General features: G+C 42.1%; 2 protein-coding genes across 2 annotated transcripts in view; one reads left to right on the plus strand and one right to left on the minus strand.

Annotated features, from left to right (window-relative positions):
* The first annotated feature begins 8 nt into the window (after positions 1–8).
* On the plus strand, positions 9–18252 carry RAD52 (RAD52 homolog, DNA repair protein). The gene is made up of 12 exons (XM_080356672.1): positions 9–35; positions 8287–8375; positions 9806–9907; positions 10433–10526; positions 12172–12239; positions 12501–12619; positions 12709–12784; positions 15721–15917; positions 16131–16267; positions 16910–16990; positions 17503–17745; positions 18019–18252. Exons 2-12 carry the CDS (start codon positions 8289–8291, stop codon positions 18075–18077), a joined length of 1263 nt encoding a protein of 420 aa, XP_080212798.1. The 5' UTR covers positions 9–35; positions 8287–8288; the 3' UTR covers positions 18078–18252.
* Positions 18253–20297: 2045 nt separating this feature from the next.
* WNK1 (WNK lysine deficient protein kinase 1) overlaps positions 20298–22311 on the minus strand; it is a 106541-nt gene continuing 104527 nt past the window's right edge. The window contains exon 27 of the transcript XR_013923068.1: positions 20298–22292. The gene's annotated coding sequence lies outside the window, so the exon portion shown is untranslated. The remainder of the gene's footprint in view (positions 22293–22311) is intronic.

The raw sequence follows: 22311 nt of genomic DNA on the forward strand, positions 1-22311 counted from the left end.
GCCGCTGGAACACGGAGACGGGCCCCTCAGCCCAGGTACTGCGGCCGGCGGCCCACGGCCGCAGGGCCAGCTGGGCGGGAAGCGCCCCCTTCCCCTCTCCCGGTGGCGGCGGGGCTGCAGCCAGGAGCAGACCCGGCCCCTCCCGGTGGGCGCAGCGCGCGCGAGGGGCGGGGCCTTCCTTAGGGACCCGCGCGCCGGGGAAAACGGTCGGCGGCGCCGGGGTGGGGCCGGAGGCGTCGCGACTCTTGTGTGCCCCGGTACGGCGGCGGCTCTCCTGCCGCCTCCCCCGCTCCTCGGGGGGTGCCCCACAGCTGCCCCGGTGGCGAGGCGCCGGGTCCCCTGGCCGCGGAGCTGCGGCGTGTGGAGCCCCGGCCGAATGAGCGGCTGCGGCTGGGCCTGCGGGACGCGGCGCGGCTCGGCTCTCCTCGGGTAACAGAATCACAGAATGTCAGGGATTGGAAGGGACCTCGAAAGATCACCTAGTCCAATCCCCCTGCCGGAGCAGGAACACCTAGATGAGGTTACACAGGAAGGCGTCCAGTCGAGTTTTGAATGTCTCCAGAGAAGGAGTCTCCACAACCTCCCTGGGCAGCCCGTTCCAGTGTGTGTCACCCTCACCATGAAGAAGTTCCTTCTCATATTTAAGTGGAACCTCCTGTGTTCCAGTTTGTATCCATTGCCCCTTTTCCTATCATTAGTTGTCACCGAGAAGAGCCTGGCTCCATCCACGTGACACTCACCCTTTACATATTTATAAACATTAATGAGTAACACACCCCTCTGAGCCCACAGGGTTCCCACAAAGGCAGTGCTGGGGCTGGCACCCACACCAGGCAAACTTGGGTTTCCCTGGTAGATGCTCCTTCCAGCGTGCTGTGCCCGAACCTTCGCCCAGGCAGACAGAGCAAATTCTTATTCAGAAATCTTTCTAGTTTGATTTTTGGTGACTTCAGGGTGTAAGTAACCAAACCCAACACTGACTTCCTTAGCCATGTTCCCAGGCTCACTGAAGTGACAGGTTATACTAACTTGTATAGATCTGTAAGATTACTCAAGGATGATACAGTTACTGACATGTAACTCTTCTGTGAGGACAGAGGCTGAGAGAGCTGGAGTTGTTCTGCCTGGAGAAGAGAAGGCTCCAGGGAGACCTTATTGCGGCCTTTCAGTACTTAAAAGGGGCCGAGAAGAAAGATGGGGGCAGACTTTTTAGCAGGGCCTGTTACGACAGGACAAGGGGTGATGGTTTTAAACTAAAGGAGGGGAGATTCAGACTAGACATGAGGAAGAAATATTTTACTATGAGGGTGGTGAAACACGGGCCCAGGTTGCCCAGAGAGGTGGCAGATGCCCCATCCCTGGAGACATTCAAGGCCGGGCTGGATGGGGCTCTGAGCAACCTGATCTAGTGGAAGATGTCCCTGCTCATGGCAGGGGGTTGGACTAGATGACCTTGGAAGGTCCTTTCCAACCCAAACTATTCTATGATTCTATGTAAATTGTCACTATTTCAATTAATATCTTGTTGCAAAAAATACAATAATTCATACCTCTTACAATAGCTGACATACATAGAGGTCCCAATAGCCTGAACTTCCTTTTCATCCATAGAAGCACAGAATCCATTTTAAATTATTTTTCTGAAGAATAATATAGTGCAGGTAAATCTGTACTATTAAATCTACAAGCACTTCTGTGAAGCCTAAAGCATCCCAAAAAGGGATATTTTATATTACTGTCTAAGAAGGAAGAAGATGAAAATAGATACAGGCTTGCCCATACCTGAAGTTTTCTGTCAATTTCAAATATAAATGGTTTTCCATTTAAAAATAAATAGTGTCAACCTGGGGCAAAACAGAAAAACAGAGAGCTTTAGATTTTTCTGGTAATGTATAATAGTCAGTGTGTCAGGTTAATATGGCCTTGCTGCCAGAAGTGTCATCTGTGCCTGTAATCATAATGTTTTTTATGATATGCAGTTTGACAGATCTCCCACAGCTCCTACAAATTCAGGTGTTTTAGGTTCCAGCCTGGATTAATTTCTTGTCTAGTGACTGCGTTTGGCAAAACTACAGGCTTTCTACAGTTACAATTGGACAGGCGGCTTTTCCCTTTGAGTGCCAAACCATTACTCGAGTTAAAAAGCCTGCTCTTTTTTCCTTGCAATGACTAAAGTGGCTCATACATAAATGATGTGGTTATAAATCAGTCTGATAGGCTTTTAGAAACAAGTACCCACATAAGTATTTTACGATATTTGAGTAATATTTCTGCCAGTTCTGCTCTCCAGAACAAGCTCTTTTCCTTTTATTCTGTCTGCAAATGTGAAACTAGTTGTTCAAGGGTGCATTGTTCATTATTTTTTTTAAATCTGTGAGGTGTTGCTGTTTCACACCTAGGAAAGAGCTCGTTTGCCAGACAAGTTGTTTCTCATTTTTCTTCAGTTCTACCCCTTGGTGCAATAAAACAGAGCACCTCTTACTACAACCCTTGCTCATTTGTTGTTGTGGCGAGTTTTTTTATAACATCATTGAAAGATTATTTGTGAAGCAGTACCTGTTGATACCTTTAATGAAACATTTTCTATAGAAAATTGTGGATTAATGCAAAGAAATGAAGTAATCTGAGAAATTAAGTAGTAATTATATTCTTAAAAGCAAATTATTTCAAATTTAGCGTTGTTTGGAATGATCTGTTTCATGAGGTGTTATTGATGCATTTTTAACTAATGAGATTTTGTAGCCCCTTTGTAAGGCAAAAGTGACAATGGATGCTGAATTTTAAAACAGTGAACAAAATTGTGTACGAGATGTGTAATTTACACATAACTGCTATAAAGGAACATGTTTGGAGGAGTAACCAGCAAAATTGCAGCCTAAAACAGCAACACATGCATTAAACTATCCAATTTGGAATGGAGTTAGATGTGTAATTGCTGGGGAAGCAGGATCCTAAAACAACCTTCAATAGATATATTGATGTTTGGTGAATTTGTGACAACTATATAAAGGCTGTTATGACAGGAAATTCAGCATAATGAGTAAGGAGATGAGTTTCTCATCCTGTGTTCCAAAAATGCAGGAATTGACCAGGTAGGTTTGGTTTCAGGTGTTGGAGGTGTTCAAACATTCTTAAATAGAAACACTCCCCCACAAGTGCACTATGTTATTCTGCTACCCTTGTTTAAAGATAAGGAAAAATAGCTTTATACTGTGTTCAATTAAGTGTTAATTAGTAAAAAGTGTAACCATAATTAGTGGGGTTTGTTTTGTGCAGGAAGGGTATCATCATCCTAGACCAGGGGCATCAAACTCATTTTCACCAGAGGCCACGCCAGCCTTCAAAGGCCCGAATGTCATTTTAGGGCTGTGTAAATATAGAAGTATTTACATTTATACAATCCTAAAATGACATTTGGCCCTTTGAAGGCTGATGTGGCCCCCGGTGAAAATGAGTTGGACACCCCTGTCCTAGACATACCAAAAGCAAACATAGTACTGCCTGATAAATCTGAGGGGTAAGTTTTGCTGAAATAAGTGGCACTGTTTGAACATATGTCAAATCTGACACGTGCCATAACTGAGGAGAAATTGTAGTGCTGTTTGTATGCCTTGAAAGCAAATATATTTGAACTACTGCAGATAACACCAACTTTCTATATTACACCTTTTTATTCTCTTGCTACAGGAAGTGGCCTGGATCAATACCAGTAAGATGCATCAGTGTGGTATTGGCAAGCATCAGTGGCCACCTTTAGTCCATGGTAGTTACCCAGTTTCCTGACCTCCCCATGTATTTCATTGTTTAACCTATAAAACACTGAATATCTTTTTGTTTTGTTGAAGTTAACAGAACATTACCTCACTTTTCTCAAGTCATCAAGGTTGTTTGCCTAGAGATATTATCAGATGTCAAAACTGAAGGGTTATATTGTATGCCTTTTTCTCACATTGATTTCATAATTTTGTTTCCACTCTTTGAAAACTGTGGTACAGGACAGACCTGCCTTGATTAAGAATATCTGCCCCATTATGCTTAAAAAACGTACACCTCTGCTCAGTGTTAGGTAAAATAGCCTTTGCATAACAGGTTAATCAACTTATAAAATAGTTCAGAGTTCCCAGATGAGAGAATACGCCGCAGAAATATAAAACTTTTAAAGTTTTTTGTATGTTTTGTTAGAGCAATATGAACCTTAGGTTAAATATGTGGTATTATCTTTAGTGCTTACTAAATCACTTGTTGCTACATGCATAGCTGTTTGCTCTGGATGGGCTCAGTGGAATTGCATTTATTGAAAGAATGTTGAAGATTTTTACTCAGCAAACAAAAGCTTCACTATGAAAGAAACTTAAAATACAGAGAAGGATGAGGCTGAATGAAAAGCCCTCCAAAAGTTCACAGTCTATGTTAAATACATCTCTTATAGATGATGGTGTGATGCCACAATAATTTATTGAAACATCCATCTTCTAGCTGAGGGTTTCCCACATTGTGGTACTTACACAATTCATGGTATGCAAACTATTTTGAAGTGATGCAAAACCGCCTGCTTCTACCTTATATGTGAAAAGTACCAGGAATTGACACTCCTAGCACAGGATTAAGGCACAGTGCAGGGTTCAAAAACCTAGTTTGTCAAGACAGAGGGGAACTGATAGGAAAAGAGGTGATTTAGCACCAAAATCTCTTTTCTTGAGTAATGGACAATAGGGTAGAAAGGTGTGTGAGGTGGTGTTCATTTAGAAAATTACATGACAGTATGTGTATCTTCTAAGGTGAAGGTGTTGCTGCAGTAATTTGCAGTAGTAGTTGTACTTGAGCAGATGAAATTCAGGCTTATCTGTTCTAGAAGATTAGTTTATTTCCTACATGGGAACTTGTGTAAACACCCAGGTTTTTCTGTGTGTTTCTGCTCCCTTCACTACTGCCATACAAATAAATACCTATTTCTAGAGTGCTGTTGAAAATCAGTACTTCATATCCAGTTTCCGAAAAAAGCCATTTTTCTGATTGTGTACCTAATTTGTTTAAATTTTAAGCTTTCGCGTTAACAGCATTTGAAAGAAAACAAAACCCCAAACCAACAACAACAAAAAACACAAGATCAAAATATGGCAACAGTAAAAGCTGTTAAGATTCTTTTCCTGTTCTAGTCTATCAAGGTAATGTTTTAGAGCAAGTGCAACACCTGTACCCTTGTGTGCGTTTTTTTTTCCTCAATGATAAGAAAACTGTCTGAGAACATTACCAGCTAAACTGAAAAGAATTCCCTGGTGACAGGCACAGAGGTAATAACTTGTAACTCTTAGGTGTCTTTAAACTGATGATAAATTACTTTTATCATCCTGCATACAGAGCAAGCGCATTTGAACTTTAATTTTTTAGTATTTCAAGGTAGATTGAAAATGCAGCTTTTTTAACACCATTTTACGAGCCAGGCAGTCTCCTCGCACTGTCTTGGCCCTGGAGGGTGTTTGAGGCTCTTTTGTACTCTCATCAATAGCTTATTATCTACTTCAGTATTAATGTTTCATGCGAGTTAAAATGTTGTGGGGATGGGGGCAGTGAGGAACAATATTCTCCTGAGCAATGGAAGCTCTTTGCCTTCCCTAGCTCCTGGCTCTGGTGTTGAGATGGATTTATAACTCCATTTGCAGAATTAACTTTTCTCTCTTCCAAACTCCTCCTCTAATCATCTTGAAATTGAAGTTCAGACAACTGCTTTGAGACACAAGGGTTTTGCTGTGCTGCACTTCACGGGATTGAAGAAGAACCCACAAAAAACGCCATGTTGCTCTACTAGAAATTTTGGTTTAAACCAGGCTCATTACCAAAGCAAATTGTTCCTACAGGCAAAGCCTGAAACTAAACTGGCATCATCTGTCTCCTTCACATAAGCTGTAGAGTAACACATAATTTGAATACAAAGCACTGACATGTTTTAAAACTGTTTATTGCAAAGAAGCACAGTGCTAGTACTCTCTAGTGGCACCTGATCTGTTGGGTTAAAACCATATGATGTGAAGCTGTTTTCCTCATTCTCATTTAGAATAAAATACTTTATTTTCTTCAAAGCTTCATTAGCGGTGTATCTCTTTAGAGAATTTAGACTGACATGGTGCACGCCCTGTAAGAAAGGATTTAATACTGGTTTCAGTTGAAGCATTTTGTTTCCAAATGCCATCCACCTATGGTGCATAAAGATTTGTGGCAAACTGGCAATAGGGCTATGTAAGCAAAGACACACATTTCATGCATTGTTTTTCCCCAGGGGCTTTATAATAATTAAGATCTGATTGAGGCTGCTTAGAGTGGGGTGAAAAAGTCTAGTATTGTTCAGACTTTGATTCCTTCTGCCACTCATTGCAGATGCTATTTTTTCCTCTATAATTGTCTCCCTCAGGATGCTATGGACTCTGGTTAGCATGGGCAGCAGCTTGCTTAAATCACAAGTGTATGTCCTGGCAATATTAATTTCTACATGTGCTCTTCCAAAATGAAATGTATTTATCACAAGTTGCAGGAACCTTTTGGTACATTCAAATGGATAAACACTGTACAAGCATACAGCTTTTGGACTGGAGATGAATAATTATAGCCAACGAAAATTAAGGAGAATTTTAGCTATATTTTTATACAGCTAAAGAATAATAATACATAAATAAAAGTACATATATCGATATTTAATATTATATAATTTAGCATAATTACCAGTGCTCATATTTGTCCAGGAAACAGCTATTATCCTTTTTCTGAAAATTTTTTGCCAAGTTCTCAGGAAACTTTGGCTTCCTTGTTTAGGGACTAGAAAAACAACTTGTTTTAAAAAGTACTGAACCTGGAGTACAGTAGAAAAACATAATACTAGCCAAGTTCTAACCGACTGTCAAATAACACTATCTACTGCGAATTTTAGACTTTCTCAAGTTGTTTTGACATCTCCAGCTGGCTTGTATGCGTATTGACTTGAATTTATATTGCACACAAAAGTCTTAGTGATAGACGCCCAGTTGAACTCAGCATTTCTGCAAATACAATATCGCAGAGGTGTCCACCTCTAATATAGAAGATCGTCTCTGTGGGCTTAGATAGAAGTGCTGCTGCAACTCTTCGCACACAGGTCATAGAAGCTCTGGGGCAAGACCACTTCTGAGGTATTGGAGAGGTAACACAATATGGGGAGCTGTTGGATGCTGGCTTGGAATAGGGTGCCATCTACTGAATTATCAGTGCAACTTCTTAAAATTATTACAGGTTCTGTGTGCTTTTCAACTTTGCATAGTTTATATGATACCATCATAACACAAGACAGTATGATTACAGTCAAAACAGTAATCTAAAATAAAGTCTGACAAGTCAGGGTATAGACAAATGCAATTTTAGAAAGTTGCCTCTGCTTTTTATCAGTCAAAGTATTAATGCATCTTGAAAGTGATCTAGGAAGGCATCACTGAAGAATCTGAAAGAGAGAAGTATTTTGGTTTTCCTTACCTAGAATGGTATAACGCATTCACATTTAGAATAAAACAGAATCATAGAATCATTTTGCTTGGAAGAGACTCTTAAAATCATTGAGTCCAACCGTAACCTAACTCTAGCACTAAACCATGTCCCTAAATGCCACATCTATACATTCTTTTAAACACCTCCAGGGATGGTGAGTCCACCACTTACCTGGGTAACCTGTTCCAATGCTTGATAATCCTTTCTGTGAGGAGATTTTTCCTATTATCCAATCTGAACCTTCCCTGGCACAACTTGAGACCTATCCTTGTCCTATATGAAAAAAACCAAAACAAAACATATAATTTGTAACCAGTTTAGATTAAAGACTCAAAACATTAGTTTTTTGTTCTTTTCTCTGATCTTATGCTGGATCCAGAGGCTGTTGAATTATATTGGTTTACTTGCAAGGATAGTTTGCTTGTTCTTTAAATAAAAGAATTGTTTCACTAGTTTAATTTAATTTAGGCTCACTCTCCTTGGTTTTATGGATGGAAGACCAGAACAATGCCTCTGCTTCTAGGATGAAACCAGCCATTTCTGCCTAAATAGTGCAATGTATTTACGAAGAAAAGTTTTGAACATCAGAAAACAAATTTCCAGTTGGGGCTGCAGCAATTCCATGGAGTGGGAAGTATAATATTAATGTGATGTCCAACACATTTATTGCAGAATATTGGTGTTCTCACTGCAGAGTGGACTTCAGCAGATTTTTGGCTTGTCTTCATACAGACTGTTGATTCTTTTGTCTTCAGTGTTTGTATTTTCTCTTATCTTCAGGGATGCCTGAAAGTCAAGGGAAAGACAGCGAAAGCCACATCAGCAGCACCAGTTCCAGCACTAGCGGTTCTGCTGCTTGCTTCGGACAGGTCAGTTGCTTTTGCCCAAGAGGGAAATAGAAGTTTTATGCTTGTACTTCTGGAAATCTGCTCTGCATATTTACTCTTGTTAAAGTTGGATACAGTAAGGCTGGAGACACATCCATTACTCCAGCAATGCTATACCTAATTGTACATTACATTTTCCTCCATGAGATAGCCTGGGCATGCCTTGAGTTATAATAAATTGCTCTAGATTCTTCATAAAAGGTTTTATATTTTGTTCCTTAAACATGGGGTTCATTTAATTCTCTCATTCCCAGGTGGCCTGGATCACGCTTACACACATTCTCAGTACTGGTTCAGAAAAGTCAGCTACTCTCAGCTATTAAGGAATAATTAAAAAAATAAAATAAAATAATTGGGGAAAAAGAAAAAGTATTTGGCCTGGACAGACCTTTTGGTGGTGAATTTTCTCCTTAATAGACATTTATACATAGCTCCTGAATATGGCATAAGCACGTGCACTCTCCCTTTTTCCTTATGCCTTTTGGTTACAGGCTTGCATTTTTGTGTCAGAAAAAGACAAACTTATTCCTTGGTGTTTAAATAGAACCAAATACAAATTAGAGAGGTTTCACAGGCATTGGAACTTCCATGGTGCACACTCTGAATTCTGTGTTCTGCTGAATGATAGAAAAGCCAATGCATGCATACACCACACTTACGATTTAGGTGATAAAATCTTTGTTTGGTTCTTCATCAGAGCATAGCGACACAAGCTTTTTAGTGCTTGAACCCTTAGATAGGCATTTAGGCTTCTCTAACCTCTACAGATTTTGAATTCTATTTCTACTAAAACAAGGAGCAAAAGTTACAACAATTAGGTTTTCAGTGATGGTGGAGTTACCCAAAGGACCTTCCCTGCATTAGTGGAATTTGCTGAGCACTCCTCAAGAAATTCCTATTTTGACTGCTTCCCTGAGCTGCTGTCTTCTCTGTCCTGATGCCATATGGTAGTAGAGTAAGGTTGGGGTTTTTAAATACACTTCTCTTGTTGATCACAGAGATACTATATTTTATTTTTGAGGGGTAAAGTATGAGCTTGTTCCTGGCAGCTTTGACTAGGGTTATGACTGCATTAAGATTTCAGTAGGATACTAATAGTCCTGGCTCATCTTGGTTTTTCTAATGTAAGTGATGGTTAGGGGAAATGAAAAATAATTGCTACAGCTCAATAATTAATGCTTGTATACATATACCTCAAGAGTAAGAGAAAAAACGATTTAGTGCACAAATGTAATGTACACACACACCCCTGAGGTCTTTTCCTTGTCCGTTACATCCTGATTCTGAAAATGGATCATACGCCTCTTGGAAGGACTGTATGTGGAAAATGGGATAAAGAAGCAATATTAAGAGAATATGGGGAGCTAAAATAGGGAGTGTGAGAAGATTTATCTTACCTTGTTTTTGTCAAGTATCAATACACAGCAAGCGAATACCAAGCTATCCAGCATGCTCTTCGTCAGAGACTGGGTCCAGAATATATCAGCAGTCGGCAAGCTGGAGGAGGACAAAAGGTATGAGAAAACATGCACAGATGTTGCAACTCAGAGTTTTTTCTGAGATAAAAAAAGTTACAATAACACTCAGACACACGGTGTGAACTGTGGGGTTGTCATATGTAGGGACAAGAGCTGGACTCAATGATCCTTGTGGTTCCCTTCCAACTCAGGACATATTCTATGATTCAGTGCTTGGTCCTTTACAAGGGAACACTTATCTACTTGTGGAACATTGAGCTGTTTTTCTCATTTTTTCCCAGAACTGGAATATACGAAACATTATATAACATAGGCTGCATTTTACCCTCTTCAGGGCCCACTAGCTCTGCCTTCCCTCAATTAAATATTTTTTGTTGTTGGTCATATTAACACCCCATCACAGTTGCTGGAAGAGGGTCAACCTAAAGCTGCATCATCATCCTTTTAGTCACATTATCCGAACCTTGAACTTAGCTGGGCTTCCTCAGTGTAGGAAAAAGCATGTATAGATGTGTACACATGTATATATATATATTTATGTATCTATGCTTTTCTTTTCAGGTTTGTTACATTGAGGGTCACAAAGTGATCAGTCTGGCCAATGAGATGTTTGGCTTCAATGGCTGGGCTCATTCAGTCACTCAGCAGAATGTTGGTAAGTATCTCTTGAGGGTAAAGTCTTTCCTATTGTTTCACTGTGAGACCCTGAAGGAAAAGTCTCTCCGGTAAGGACTAGGGTATCAATCCTAGAGTTTGATCAAAGAACATGGGGAGAAGCATGTGGAATTTCCAGGTGTCTTAGCTTTTGATAAAAATCAGAGAAATTGAATTATGGAGGACTTTCTGTTTTCTGTTTAGATCTTGCACTGGAATATGTCATAGTCATTTTTCTAAGTGTGTTTGAGATTATTCTTGAGCTATTGTAATAAAAGTTTTCTGCTCTCTATGGGAACACTCAGTGACTACAGTCAAGAGTAATTACAATTAAACTATTTAGCACTTGGCAGCCCTGACACAACTTTCATACTCACCTCTAATTTTTATATTCTAATAAGTGAATATTCTCTATTAATATTCCCCTAATCTTTAGGGACCCATCTTTTCCTGCAGATTCTCCTTCTGGCCAATACTTAGTTCTGAGATTTTTTTTTTACGGTAGAAAGCTTTGGAAAAATTCTTCTTCAAGAAAATAGTATTCGAGTGATCTTAAAGCTTCCATATTGATAGCCGCAGATCTGCTATGCTTAGACTGAACATCAACAAAGCGGTGTAAAGGTACATCCTTCCTTCCCCCCTGCCTTCAGAAATCTTTTCTTGCCTCAGGCTAGTAGCATCTAGACATAAAGCAAGTTACTTCATCGATTTCCATTTATTCTGTACCACTTCTTTTTTTCCCCCATTTTCAGTTAAGAGAGGACTGACATCCTTCAAACATCTGTCTTTTTTCAAATCATGCCATAACAAGTCATTCCTCAGCAACTGGGAGACAAAGGATTCTGTTATGTTTGGTTTAAAATTCCTGGGTAGAAAAGGGGCTTGCACCTCCGGCAGGTTAACAAAACAATCAAACAAATAAACCAGATGAGAACAGAAGAACTTTTGGACCCCAGAGTACAGTTACTTGACCTTCAAAGCGTTTCATTTCAGATGTATGTCACGTCAGACTTGCAAGACTGGCAACTAGAGTGCCCTGTGTATATTACATAGCATTGCTTTTGCTGTAAAATAAGGTAGATTAGAGCTTCTGGATTGGGAGTTGTGTTGCAACTTGTTAAGCTTTAGGCAGTCTGTCCTCTATAAAACATTGTGCAAAATTTCACAAACCAGAGACTTCTAGTATATAATAGGAAAGAAATTACTTTAATAGAAAACAGCTTGCTTTTCCATTACTGGTTTTGTAAATTGATACTTCAAATCTTTCCTTCCCTCTGAAAAAAAATATTATGCTTTTAAAATTTAGCATATGTAGCTGAATGAGAAGTAACATTTACAACTCTTCCTTCTTTCATATGTTTACATTTATACATGTAGTAGCAGGGTGGGATTGTTTGGCAAGTCTAGCCACTAATAATCAGAAAGTATCACGTAACATGCCCAGAGCATATATGCAAGTCAGCATTCTCAAACTAGAGTTCATATTTTTTAAGTCATGCTCCATTTTATAGAAGATGATATGGCATCTTGGGCATATTCAGCAAGTATGGTCCACGTTTCTGAATATCCTCAAAGGACAAAACAAGATCTAAATGTGGCTCAGAAGTCTCTTGTATTATTTAGTATGTTACTTTTCCCTCCACCAGACTTTGTTGACCTCAACAACGGCAGGTTCTACGTGGGAGTCTGTGCATTTGTGAAAGTTCAGCTTAAGGTAAGTGGATTTTTGTGTTCTCTCTGTCTATAGCTGAGCAATTGCCCGAAGCTGTGAATAAAAGTTCATGCATAAGGTCAGACTGTGTTTCTCGAGCACTGTATTACACCAGAGAACCTAGTGATGTCCAGAACATTGACCTTGCTATAGAACAACCAGCTAAGAGCAAGTAATCAGGCTTAAGGGAGTACAGCATCTAGCAAGAAGTGCTGTATGTGCAGAAATTCCCTTAGGCTTACTATATTTAAAACTTTCCTGCAGGACGGCTCATACCATGAAGACGTGGGGTATGGAGTCAGTGAAGGCCTAAAGTCTAAGGCCTTGTCCCTAGAAAAGGCACGAAAGGAAGCAGTGACAGATGGTCTGAAGAGGGCACTCAAGTAAGTGAAGACCAGTACTTGTTTGTTTTCAGAAGTGAAGTGAGAATTAAGTGTTATTTTCAGTCACAGCCATCTCTCTTGTTTCTCAGGTGCTTTGGGAACGCTCTTGGGAACTGCATCTTGGACAAAGACTACCTACGAGCTGTGAATAAGCTTCCACGTCAGGTACAGCACATGGGCTGTTAGAGCGGGGCCTCCTAGATATGTCTGCTGCTCCTGGCCCTTCAGATTAAAAGGATTATAAATAATGATATCAGTGCATCTCACCCCTGAATGTTGCCAGCCATGAGACCAATAGCCTTTGCCAGCTAGTTTGTGTTAACTGTTTGTTACAGAGTTCTTCCCTGACATTTTACCACAACTACTCTAAATTTTGACTGTTTGCAGCAGGGTTACTATGGTGAAGAAATAGCACCCTGCTCAAGATCTCGCATGACATTTATGGCCATGTTGTCCATGTCTCTCTGTTCAGTGCCAGTAACATGTACACCTGTGTTCATAGCAAATTAAATGTTAGCACAGAAAGCACTAAACTGTTCAAAATGGCTTAGTCTAGGCACCATTTTCTCCATGTGCTGCAGTCTTAAGACTGTTTAGGCTTCGTCAGTCGTAGCAACTCAGTTCATCGCTCTCATCTGGCCATGTCTGCTTTAAATGTGCAGCAGCAATGGCACCAGTGTCAAGTCATATATTCATCACAGAGGTGAAATGGAAGTCCTTGGGAGAATAATCTGTCAAGGCTGCGTGCACATTCTTTCCCGTGTACTTTTGCCCTCTATAAGGCAAAAGCCAGAACAGAACTCTCAGTTTCTTCTCATTGTCAGTGGTAGCAAAATCCCATTTGCTACTACTAATTTTTTAAATCATACTTGACATATTCCTCTCATTACTGAACTTTTTCAGGAATTAAAAAAAGGATGAGAGAAAGCTGTATACAGTGAGACAATTGCCAATTGCTGTAACAGGTCATAAAACCAGAAGCTGTGGGGAGGGCCGAGGAAGAGGCGGACAGTACATCTATTATCTGTGTAACCTACCCTAAAGCAGGTACAGCTCCTCTGGGTGTTCCTGCAAAATCAGGACTATTTCATTTAGTCCTGAAGTCTCTCAAGCTGACAGCCTATATGTCAACCAGTGGGCAGCAGGAAGAAGGAGCTTTCTTTAGAGAGCTCTGGTAGAAAATAGGAAGTTCTTCCATGAGAAAGGCTGCCTCCTTCAAATGATTTTTTTAATATGCCTGGGCCAGGATATCATGGAAACAATACCAAGTCGGCGACACACCAAAGCTACTTGTTGTGATTGGACCTTTCACTTAATTTTAAGCCAAATCCATACAGTAGCGATGTCAGTGTATGCAGTGATAGTTACTTTGTCCTTCTACTAACCCGTATTCAAACTCTACCAGGCCCTAATACACATCACAGCTAGATGGAAAATTAACTCAGCATGGTCCCTGTAACAAAATTTACAGTCCTCCTGTATTTCACCCTGTCACCGTTTACTGCAGGTTGACAATAAACCATGGCAGATGCTCTCTGTTAACCCACTCCCCCCTGTCCCCAGCCCTCCCCACCAAGGAAAGGCAATAGGAAGAAAAGAGAGAGACAGACTTGCAAGTTGGAAAAAGTTAAAAATGCTTTACTAATGCTACTAATAAAATAGAGAAAATAATACAAAACCAATCTTGAATTTCCCAGCGCAGTGCAGCAAAGGAGCCAGCACCAGTGGCTGCAGGGCAGGCACCCGCAAGTCCTGGGCTAAACGCGTTGGTACCTGAATATTGCAACTGAATTATGACAGCAGGATGTACCTGACTTGGCTACTGGAGGATAAGGAATAACATTAGGATGATCTACACTCCAATTAATTTGTTCTAAATAGCTGACACAATACTACTGGCTCTTGAGTGTATGAAGTACAGCTGATCTGTACTTGAACACTTTCCTTCCCATAATATGGTTCTTATCCTTACTGAACAGCAAGAAACCACATTACGTCTTGCTTTGCTTTTCAGACTCCTTACCTCCTTAGCTTTCAGTGTACAAGGGAAGAGCTGCGGTTACTTTTACTCTGTGAAGCACTAGGTCAAACAGTGAACCTTCTGAGGTAACCAACACCATGGAGAAACGCCTCTTGAGGAGGTCTTTGGTCTAGACAGAGACAAGAAATTGTGATGTACATCTTCATCAGTGACAACGACACTTTAACCCCGTTCTTTTATAATTTATAAGTATGCTGTGATGTACCACAGCAGTTTTCATAGTATTGGAGTTGTCCTGGTTATTACTGAGGTTGCACCTCAGGAGCCAATATTAATCTTGTTAGCTCCTGAGGTGTACCAGCTGGGAGCAGGGGGCTCCTAGGCAGTCTCCTACCTTGCTCTTTGGGGAAAAAGTAAGCTTTGTACAACTGCTGAGCCATGGAGTTTCATAGTAAAGTTGCCTTCGTTATAACTAGGATTTACCAAACTCTGCTAGTCAGGCTAGAGCCGTGAGGCAGTTTTACCCGGCCAACTTAGCCTGTAGGAGCAGACCCAAGGTGACACCTTGCCAGGCAAAGGTGGCACGGATCTCTGCTTTGCAAGGGTGGTTGTCTATTAGTGGCATTGCCACTAAGTGGTAAAATCACAGAGCCAAACCATCCCATCTTTAATAAAAAGAGAATGGTGCACCTTCCTCGGTGACCTCATGATTGCAGAGCTGTGTGAAGGTCTGCCAGGCCTTTTTACACAAGCATGAAAATGGAACGGGCAAAACAGACTCAGCAACAGACTTGTGAGACTGTCTGAGCAGCTGCAGAATTCTGCATCGATCCTCTGCATCTGTGCTGGTCTGCGGGGAGCGCAGTACGGGGAGACACGGGCTGTCTGCCCTGCAGCACTGAACTATTGCACTAACACAAAGCTGCATGAATTCAGAGATTAACTAACTGAATGACTTTGTACTGAAAATGCATTTCCGTTTTCTAACTTACTATTCCACTTAGAGCAAACAAACTAGATTTTTTTCAACAATGCCATCTAGAAAAGGCCTGTGCATGTTTCATTAACTCAATGAAGGAAATTTCTGAATACATTTCCTTTTTTATTTCTCCTTTACTAGACACCCTCTGAGTTAGATTTGGTCAAAGCTAAAAGAGAGGACTATGAGCCTGAAATCGAGAAAGCAAGATACAATAGCTGCTTGGAAAGGCAGAATGCAGGAGGGAGACAACGCTGTGAGACGGCACCTACTTGTGAGCCTGGTCAGACAGAGGCTGCTGTAGTGACTGTGGATCAGAAGCAGCCAAATAGTTCCAGGTGAGACTGCTATTAGAAATTTATTTTATAACCCTTATTAGAAGTTACTGTACTTTTTAAAACACATGGACAGCCCAATTTGGAAGATTCCATAAAATGCAAGTCTAGTGGATTTTTCTTGATATAATTAATTATGCTGCTTTTTTTTTTTCTTCATAAAATGTCGTTGCTGAAATCCTATTTAACCTTGTTCTTACTTGGGGTGAGGGGCAGAAGTACAGACTCCTTAGCCATTGAGTGTGATGCCACTTACCAGCGGAAACTGCGACAGAAGCAGCTACAGCAACAGTTCCGGGAACAGATGGAGAAAAAGCATCAGGCTCCAGTAGTTACTCCTGGCAACAAACAGGGTAAGACTTCTTGGCATTAAAAATTACCAGTTTCAAGGACAGCTACTGGCAGGCGTGTGTTACCCTCCACACAAGAGCCCGGCCAGTTGTGTTTGTGTTTGTACTGTTCTCTCGGCACACATGTGAGACCAGAGCAAGGAGGATCACTGTACTTTTTCCTCCCAGTGTTCTTGAAGTGTCATGAACATCAGCTTTAAAACTGCATCATTAAAATCACCACATCCCAACGACCCCAAAGCTCCGTGCAGCACAGGGGCTGTTGTCAGTACCATTAACACGCTGCACCCGAGCTGAGGCCGCAGCACTTCCCTGAGGTGGCTGCAGGCACGTTGCATTAGCTACCGATACGTTGCTCTTTACTCATGGGGACGCTGGGACAGCTATATGGTAGGCAGGAACTTGGGGATGGGGTAAACACGCTAAAAACCAGTTTAAAGCAGTGTAGTTGCTCTTATTGGCCATCATCAGGTACAGAATCTCACCGTTCTACATGCTGCTACCAAAATATAACCAGCTCTTGGTAAAAAAGAAGGTACCTGGTGGCAGCTGCTGCTTATTTCAGACTCATGCTCTGTTAAAAAGGAGCAGAAGTGTTCTTCTGTATTTCCAATATTAATCTCGTCTTCTGTTACCTCCATCCAGCCACATCCAATCCTCCTGTAAAGCACAGCACTCCGACAGCAGAACAACAGCAGCTGGCAATAGAAGAGGAGTTCTTTGCAGGTCAGCCAAAAAGTGATAGTAGCCTGTTAAATCAGTAGCATTTAAATCAGCTCCTCAGAGCACAGCGTAAAGGTTCAAGTTTCGAAGAGCATGGAATAATGGAAGTGTGGGTATGAGTCTGATGTTCGCAATATGAACCTTGCTCAAGTGGCAGTGATGTTATGTCCATCACTAGGAAGGGTTGGACGCTGTGCTTTTTGGTAGAGTTGTCACATCTCTTCAGTAAACCCTTTTCCTCAAGTGATATTGCACAGAAACAGAACATGTGTAGGGGTCAGGGGTGTCTTAACATAACCGTGGCTGTTTGGGTCACACACCACAGTAGCTGGACATGGTTTAAGTCCAGAGGACAAGGGACAGTGCTGTTTCCCTGCTGTGCACTAACAGAAAAGATGCTTTACAGTTTCAGTTTTGTGATGGCCACCACTTGTAGGAAAAGAGCTGGCTCATCCTGGAGTTACCGTAGTACAATAGCGCCATCTTTGTTTTGCTCACCTTTGCGTTCATTCTAGATGATCCCGAACTTTGGGACATTTCCTTGGAGACCGTTGATCTTAAGATAATGGGTCACAAAGTGGCAGACCCAGCAGCTGGACACCGGACACCTGAAACACCCCGTGGATGTCATCAAATGACGACTCGTAACAGGACACCTCACAGAATGAATTACCACAAAGCTTCTGCTCGACTTGCACAACTGCAGCCGTCTCCTGCAATTGGCAGCAACAGCAGCTGTGCCAACCAGCATGGCCCAGGTATGTCCTACCAAAGAAAATGACCAAGTCCTGTCTTAACAGCTTTTGCCTTTGAAAGAAGTGCTGTTGGATTAGTAAATCAGAGTGGGAGAAACATTCCTCTTTCCTTGGACCTGGCTGCAGATGTTGTGATAGTGAGCTAGGAGAACTACCTGTTTTTTCCATCCAACTGTCCTATCAAGGAAGAGCTAGAAAAATAATTGAGGAGCACTTTTAGAAGCAGGAAAAAAGGTTTAAGAAACTTCCCTTTCTCCCTGTCTCCCTGTTTGGCAGAGTGCAGCCCCCACAGGAGAAGTCAAAGCTTGAAGAAAAGGAGGCTGGAACCTACGTAGGACACCTGGTGGTGTCATTACCTCCGGACTGGATTACATCAGCAGACTGGAGTTGGCTGTTCGAATTATGTGAGGAAGTCTAACACAATAATGGGTTTTCCTCAATGTTGAGGTGAAGCAACACAGAAGAGTGTAATACAGCCAACAAGAGCTTCATGTACTTCGAGGTTAGTAGATGTTTCAGATGAAAGAGCAATCATTTGTGCTTCTGCAGCACTAGACTTGTGGCTGTATTACAAACTGATGTTACACAAATGTTGCCTGAAGTGGCAATAGAATTAATATTTAAAATGAGATGCAATTTGTAGCATCTTTCTCCCTCAGTGTTGCATTTCAGCACACAGAGATTTTTCAGTAAAATGAGGAGGGGGGTGGGTAATGGTCAGATGACAGAGCCAAGGAGCTGTGGTCTTGTTCAGCGCGGCTGAGGGTGCAAAGCAGCGGCAGCCCCTGCTGCGCAACACGCCTGTTTGCTCTGTGGCTGCGCAAACGGGGTCAGAGCCCGTTGTTCCTCCTCAGCTTGTTCCACAGCTGTGGGGGATTCCCTGCAGCAGCAGCAGCAGCAGCAGCGACACACTCAGCGGTGCTTGTGCTGCAGGGTCAGGAGCGCGCTGCGGCTGCTGCCAGGGAGCTGCACCTCGGGCAGGGTTCGCTCAGACCCTTTGTAAAATGAGCGGGAGCCGCACGTTTGTTTTTAAACAAACTTTCAAGATAAAAATAAACATGAAATTTTGAAAAACTATCCACACTTGTAGCTGTTTGTGCCTCTGTACCCTTGAAACCTTTACAACTCGTTTCCTGTCTAACAAACTCAGAGAAGCAAACACATTCTGACCAGTTACGAAGAGGAAGCTCAAGAGGTTCCCACCACATCTGTACAGCTTTGCATTCACTTGAAGGTGGGCAACAGAAAACTTCAAGTGTGTTTTAAACATCAGAGCAAAGCAACAGCTGTTCTTTCCAGTAAGAACGTCAAATAAAGAGTTTTTAAGCAGTATTTTAACTGGACACAGTAGTATTTTTCAGAAGTGCAGTGCTTGAGACAAGAGGATGACACTGCAGGCCTAGAAGTTAGAGCTAGACCTGGAAAAATCACACAAACTCCTTGATTAATCCAACTCCAAAATCAGTGTCAGACTTGAAACAGGACCTTGTTCCCATGCTTTGCCATCACTGCTCGATCTGTTCAAGTCTCTTAAAGCAACCCCTGTGTAAATACATTTGAAGTATTCAGCATTTATTCCTGTTTCTCCTACTTTACCTTCACCACTTAATTGGTCCTTTTTGCTTAGAAGCTCCTCTGCTATCCAGTTCCTCAACAGGACAAAGAACAGGGACTGACTTCAGCATGAAAAGAAAGGACAGGTTTTAATTAACTGTAATAGATTACGTCTAGAAAATGGTTTCATATTTCACCGTACCTGCTGCCTTCAGGACAGCTCAGGGAAGGAACACATACCACATGTTTGAGTCATTGCACTCGCTGCTGCAATCAGATACCTGTTAGGAAGGGAATGTGCAGACATTCAGAATTACTGTATTCAAGGCTGCTCCAGACATCTCATACAAACACAACTGCATCAGCTTTTTTACAGAAACGGTGCAAAAGGGGCTGTGCCTCCTTTCCGAGGAGTCACCGCAATAAGTCTCCCAGGATTGGTCCCTTTTAAGGAGGCAGCAAAACTTATACTTGGAGCTTTTTTTTTTCCCTTTAAGGCCTTGCGCAGCATGACTCATAACAGAAGCTGTTCTTAAAATGGAAAGAAATGCAGCAGCAATTAGTGTTTAGAAATACCAAATAATTCCTGCAAGTCTACCGCTGTTTCGAGAATGACCCCGTAAAGTACTTCCACTCTTTACCAGGCACTGTCGGTAATTTGGGGATGGAATTGCTATTATAGAGTTTCTTAGCACTGCAGGCACAGCCCCCCCCATTAACACCCCAGAGAGGGGGGTACAGACCCAAGAGAAAAGGAGCAGGACTCTCCTGTGCCCAGGATGGGGCCTTCCCAACACCCCCCTCCCTTTCCCTCGGGCCCCTCCTCTCACAAAGATCCACTCTCTGAATCATTTGTACCTTGTTTCGGCGTGTTCTATTAAAAGGCCAAAGGCTGATTGCTGATAAACTGCTTTTGAGAAGAGTCTCATTAAATGGGTTTCTTGTACTTCCCCTGTGATAAACAAGTAACAGTTAAATCACTCTGGGAAGAGGATGGAGAAGTTGGAACCTGCTGTTCAACAAGAAAACCCAGAGCTCAACAAGAGCAGGTTTGGTTTATTGGAATGACTTCATTAAGTGTTTCTACAAAGGTAACAAATGGCAGCGCAAAGCGCAATCGTGCGGGAAGCGCGGTGCCTGGGTTTAGTGCAAAACATACAACTAACTACGGCCAGGGAAGCCCAAAGTTTCAATTCGGTTTATTTTTTTTTATTTTTATTTTTTACAGTGTACATTTGTTAAATAATGTAAAGAAAACGCTTGTAATTCAGAAACAGATTGTATGTGGAAAAAGATACTCAAAGTGTAATATTAAACAAAATAATTTAACAGTTCAGTAGCATTAGTTTATTCCTCTAGACTTCAGTTATTCATCCACAGGAGGAGAAGGGGGGGAAACAAAACAAACAAAAAAAAAATCAATGGTAAATAAAACCAGTTCTTGCATAACATTAAGTGAAAAAAACAACCTCAAACTCACTAGATCAAAATTAAATAACCATGTGCTGCGTCCAGCTGATCGGTTCCCCTGCCATGAATATTCCCCGTGTTCCATTACTGCCCCGGGTTTGTCGCTGCTCCCGTTTCCCAGCGCACGCCTCTCCCCTCGCACCGCTTCGGGAAACATCCCCGCGTCCCTGGGGAGGGACAGCGGGGGTTTGTCCGTCTCGCTCAGCCGCGGGCACCCCCACTTTCTACCCCGTAAGCCTCCTCTCTCACCCCACGGCTCTAATCTGCACCTCAGTTACAAAGAACAAACCTCCACATCTCAGGGACTTGCAGCCCAGCCACCTCGCCACTGGCCTTCGCCCTCAGCCCTTTGCTCCTCGCCAGCCTGTACCTGCCCCCGCTGCCAAAACTGCTGTTAAAAAGACAAAAGTGACAGGAAAGGAACAGATCTGATGCGTTTCTTTGTAAAAATAAGAGTGAGAACATCCGCAGACAGAAAAACTCCCTATTAAGGCTCCACGGGGGAGTAGCGCTCCCACAAAAAACCAAATTCAGGCAAGTAACATCTCTGTGATGCACCAGCTTCCAGGGCACCGCTGAGCTGCTCCCCAGCACCAGCACGCAGGACTCTCGTCCTTCGCAGCTTTCTGCAGCACTGCATAAATACTGGCTTGGTATTATTTTTACTTTGAAGAGGAAACCAGTATTTTTTTAAATATGAAAAGGGAGAATGACTAAAGCAGAAGGTACAGTACAGTTACTAAAGAGGTGACAAGATAGTTACAGTCCTGGTACCAGCTTGAAATTTGTTAGAGTGAACAAAATTGTAAATCCTCCAAATAAGACAGAGGAAACTTCTTGATGCCGGCTGTTTCAAGTACATCCATTGCCGGCAATGGACGTCACACCAGGACAGTCTATTCCTGGCTTAAATGGATTTTCACCAAAAAAAACCCAAAAACCAAAACAAAAATAAAATTAAAAAAAAAAAAAAAAGAAAAAAGAAAAAAAAGAAAGTAAGAAAAGCAATCCCAGCAGACAAGCCCATGCCAACAAGCAATGGCACCTCTCCCTCAAGTCACATCCTGACCAAACATCTTCACCACTTTGCAGGTGGAGTCACACTGCATCTTAAGTTGGGCCTTTCCCAAAGATACACATTCTCCCCATCTTCTCTCTGTTTCCAGTCCACACCTCCTGCCTCTGTAGACGATATTGGTTAGTCCCGGTTTAGCTTCACCCACAACCCTCCGTCCCGCCTCCACCTGGCCCCTGTCACACCAGCTACTTCAGATCTGCCCACCTGGACAAGTTTCCCCAACACACAGAACGCTGCTCCAACTCGCTGCCTCCGTGACTTCCCCCTCCACGCACCTACTCCAAGCGGTAACGGCGTCACTAAATCAACACGAGTGTCTCAGTCACGAGGCACAAACAATCCAGCCTCCTCTGAACTTGCCCTCTGTCCACCTGGGGGTCTGCTGGGAAGACGACATTAACTGCAGAAGCAAGAGAAGTCCAAGGCACTAAAATATCCAGCAAGCATACTGGGAGAACAGACAAGTA

The sequence above is a fragment of the Nesoenas mayeri genome (genome assembly GCF_963082525.1).
Source record: "Nesoenas mayeri genome assembly, chromosome: 1".
NCBI classification, from domain to species: Eukaryota; Metazoa; Chordata; class Aves; order Columbiformes; family Columbidae; genus Nesoenas; species Nesoenas mayeri.